Source organism: Carlito syrichta, unplaced genomic scaffold (assembly GCF_000164805.1).
Source record: "Carlito syrichta isolate Samal-C Ts95f unplaced genomic scaffold, Tarsius_syrichta-2.0.1 Scaffold309017, whole genome shotgun sequence".
NCBI lineage: Eukaryota > Metazoa > Chordata > Mammalia > Primates > Tarsiidae > Carlito > Carlito syrichta.
Window position 1 is genome coordinate 10382 of NW_007253113.1, and position 3809 is coordinate 14190.

The 3809-nt window shown below is 37.2% G+C and overlaps 1 protein-coding gene across 1 annotated transcript in view; it reads left to right on the top strand.

The window, feature by feature from the left end:
* The first annotated feature begins 265 nt into the window (after positions 1-265).
* Positions 266-3809, top strand: part of SLC9C1 (solute carrier family 9 member C1) — a 68388-nt gene continuing 64844 nt past the window's right edge. Inside the window, exon 1 of the mRNA XM_008066594.2 lies at positions 266-319. Within this exon, the coding sequence (XP_008064785.1) occupies positions 281-319 (39 nt within the window). The 5' untranslated portion in view covers positions 266-280. The remainder of the gene's footprint in view (positions 320-3809) is intronic.

The window sequence follows — 3809 nt, forward strand, 5'->3', positions numbered from 1 at the left end:
ATATAATTTCTCCCCCCCCAACTGGCCATTATTTTATCTTCTGTATAACTGAGTGAATGATGAGGATCTGAACATTTTTCTATATCTACCATATTTTCAAGCATATTTAAAACTAGTACAAGAATTATTTGTGGTTTATGCTAAACAACATGTTAATATTCATATATTTGGTTTTTATTTGTATTGTATTTAGTTGGCCAAAGGAGAATCTACAGGACATCAGAAGGTGGCATGTTCAGTCTGTAACAAGGAAATAGATGAGAACTTTAACATTGAAGCAATGGAGCTGGCCAAAAGGCATCTCTTGTCAGCACAAATAGTACTGTATTATTCTCTTTTTAAATTATTTTTGGGGACTAAAATTATACTGAAAACTTTCTCCCTTGCTGAAGATATCTTGATTGTGTTCACCCGTATAACTTAAATGATTGTTTACAAAGGCAAATGGAAGTTTGGTATTGTTTTAAGAATCTGCTTGACTGCAAAAGAAAAAAAGAAAAGAAAAGAAAAAAACTCCACTCATATTAGCTTAAGTAAGAGGTGTTTTATTATAAATAATCGGGAATTTCCCAAAATCCATTGGCAGGGGCTGCAACTAGGCTACATTTTCAGATGTGGTAGGCATTTGGTTTCCCGTCACTGCCTATATCTGATCAAAACCAGTTATTCATGGAAAGATGCTGCCAAATCTAATAACCGCAGGTGGAGGATATTATGCTTTCATTCAAATCTTGGGTAAAAATTGGAGAAATTCTGCAGTATAGTAGCATACAAAACTGTTGGACATTGCTAATAGGCTAGTTCTCAGTTTCTATCCAAGTAAGGATCTTGACTATTTGACAAGACTCATTCTCTCAAGATGTTCATGTCTGACCTTCCTCACTGTATATGGAGCTATTGTGCACTTCTCAACTATTCCTGCTATGTAGGATTCCAAGCATTCTACTTCTTAGTCTCACTCAGGAAATGGGAAACATGTAGGGTGTGATTGTTCTCTCTTTGCAAGACAAGCTGAATCTCAATGACAAACTCTTTAAAGTACCTAAATAACTCATTTAAGCAATTGAAGCAGTCCCATGAAGAATGAAGCTTATGCTCACATAGTGCTTTGTTTCACCAGCAGATTTTCCACTTTTCCTAGCAAATTAGATATTGCCACCCACAGGGCAATTACTTACTCCCACACGACTAAATTGATATAGAGTGGAAAATATTTCTGCTATCTCTTTCATCTCTTTTAAATCTGATACTTCAGGGGCCATGATTCTGTGAGGTAAATGGACAGTGCGGTCATCAGGGTTTCCTTTCCTCATCAGAGCAGTCATCTATAACAGCTTCTGAAGCAATGACAAAGGCAGATTGTCTGAATACACCATGACAGTAAGAAGGAAGGAAAAAAAAAGTCAGTCAAAAGGAAACAATGGAGCAGGGCTCCATTAAGGGTAGAAGAGGATCTAGAAACAAGGAAGTAGGGCTGGTCTGGAGATAATCATGAGTTAATCTGAACTGCTGAGCATGGCCTCTTTGAGCTGCAACAATTATTTTCTTAGATTACAAAAACAGAAAGTGAGAGTTTGCAGATCTTGAATCTGTTGTGTGACTTTAAAAATGTAACTTGTATTTCTATCTTTTTGCAAATATCCCAAATTTTAAAAAGTCCATGAGATAGAAAATGAAACAAAAACCTGCACTAATTTATAACCATAAACAGTGTATAAAAATTCCCTTTTTTCCGCATCCTCACCAGAATTTGGTATTCAGAATTTGATTTTACCTTTTTAATAATAGTCATTCTAACTGGGAGCAATCATGTCTCAATGTGGCTTTGATTTGCATTCCCTTGATGTTTAATGATGATGAACATGTTTTCTTATATTTGTTGACCACTGATATGTCTTCTTTTGAAAAATGTCTACTCAGATCCTTGTCCCATTTTTTTTTTTTGAGTTGGAGTCTTACTCTGTCGCCCAGACTAGAGTGCAGTGGCCGCTCCTGGCCACCGCAGCCTCAACCTGCTGGGCTCCAGCGATCCTTCCGCCTCAGGCTTCCGAGTAGTCAGAATTACAAGCGTGTGCTACCACGCCCGGCTAATTTTTTGATTTATTGTAGAGATGAGGTCTCGCCTGCCCAGGTGGGTCTCGAACCTGCGGGCTCAGGTAATCCACTCACCTCAGCCTCCCAAAGGCGCGGGATTACAGGCTGAGCCACCAAGCCCGGCCTTTGTCCCATTTTTAATTGAATTATTTGCTGTTGAGAAGTTTCAGTTCCTTGCATATTCTGATTATTAATCCCTTAGAGATATAGTTTGTAAATATTTTCCCCATTCTGAAGACATTCTGAAGACTTTCTGCTTATTCTACTGACTGCTTCCTTTGCTGTGCCCAAGGATTTTAGTTTGATATAATCTCATTTGTCTATTTTGCTTTTGCTGCCTGTGTTTACTCATAAATCTTTGTCTATCTGTATTTTCATGTGTCTCACTGAGTTTCCTTAAGATTACTATTTTTATTTCCTTTTCAGGCCATTCATAAATTTCCATTGCTTTGGGGTCAGTTATTAGAGAATTATTTTGCTTCTTTAGTGGTGACATTTCCTTGCTTCTTTATGTTTCTTGCATTGATTTCTGCACATATGGTGAAACAGGTGCTTCTTCCAATTTTGTAGAGTGACTTTCATGGGGAAGGACTGCTGATGTGTCCTAGGGTGTCAGTTGGGTAGGCTTTGTTCTGGGTGGATATATATTGTAGTTTTTGTATGATTTCTTCAGCTATAGTCGATGTCAGTAGTACCTGTAAGAACCTCAGTGGTTTTGGTTGCAGAGGTTTGTGCAGCTGGTCCACCTACTTGAACTCTGCTCCCCTGAGAACAAGCAACCTGTCTGGTCCTTGTTTTGGGGAAGCACAAGTCTTGCCAACTTGCGGCTTGGTGCAGATACTGCTCCTTTGCATAGGGCACCAGGCTAGTCTGCCCTTCATGGGAAATGCAGATCTGGTCGACCAGCATCTTTGCTCAGGCACTACTCTTCCGGGAGCATGGTGCTAGACTGGTTTGTGCTCAGGGAAAGCAAAGAGCTGTTCAGACAGTGGCTCAGCTCACGTGCTAATCCCCTCCACATTTTACTTTTTAATATAGTTAATTTTCTTTCTCGGTAAATCTAGTAATCGTAGGTAATATCCTTAAGGTTAAAGACCATGGGTTATTAATCTGTATATCTTCACAGTAAATAGTATAATATGTAGTACATAGTAAGTGCTCAGTTAATGTGTTTGCTCAGTTAATTAATCTAAACCTCTTTGGACTGTTTAAAGTTGGTTATAAGAACTAATAGCTGGTCTATTTTGGCATCTCATTTACTTTCTTCTTTAACACCTCTCTTGCCATTATAATTTCCTTTTTTTCTTTCTTTTCTTTTTTCCTTTGCTTGCCTTCTTTTCTTCCTTTCTTGCATTCTTTTATATTGAGATACATATGATCCTTTGTTTCTTTTTGTCTGGTAAGTTAACTTTAAAGGGAATCTAATTTTACCTCACAAAGTAGTATAAAACATCAATAATTCTCTTTCTAACTAACTTTCTAATTTATATGCTAACTATAGACTAACTTTTAAGGTAGACACATTTTTCCATTTCCTTTCTCTCACTTTCTTTACTTTTATTTTTATAATAGAAAAAAGTGATTTACTAGCTCCTGCGCCAGTGGTTGAAGATATATATTTGAATTCAGTTAAATATTCTAAAACAGTGTTGGACCCTCTTATTTATCTACTTTGAGGTGAGGGTTTCTTTTTCTTTTTTTTTTTTTTTTTTTTG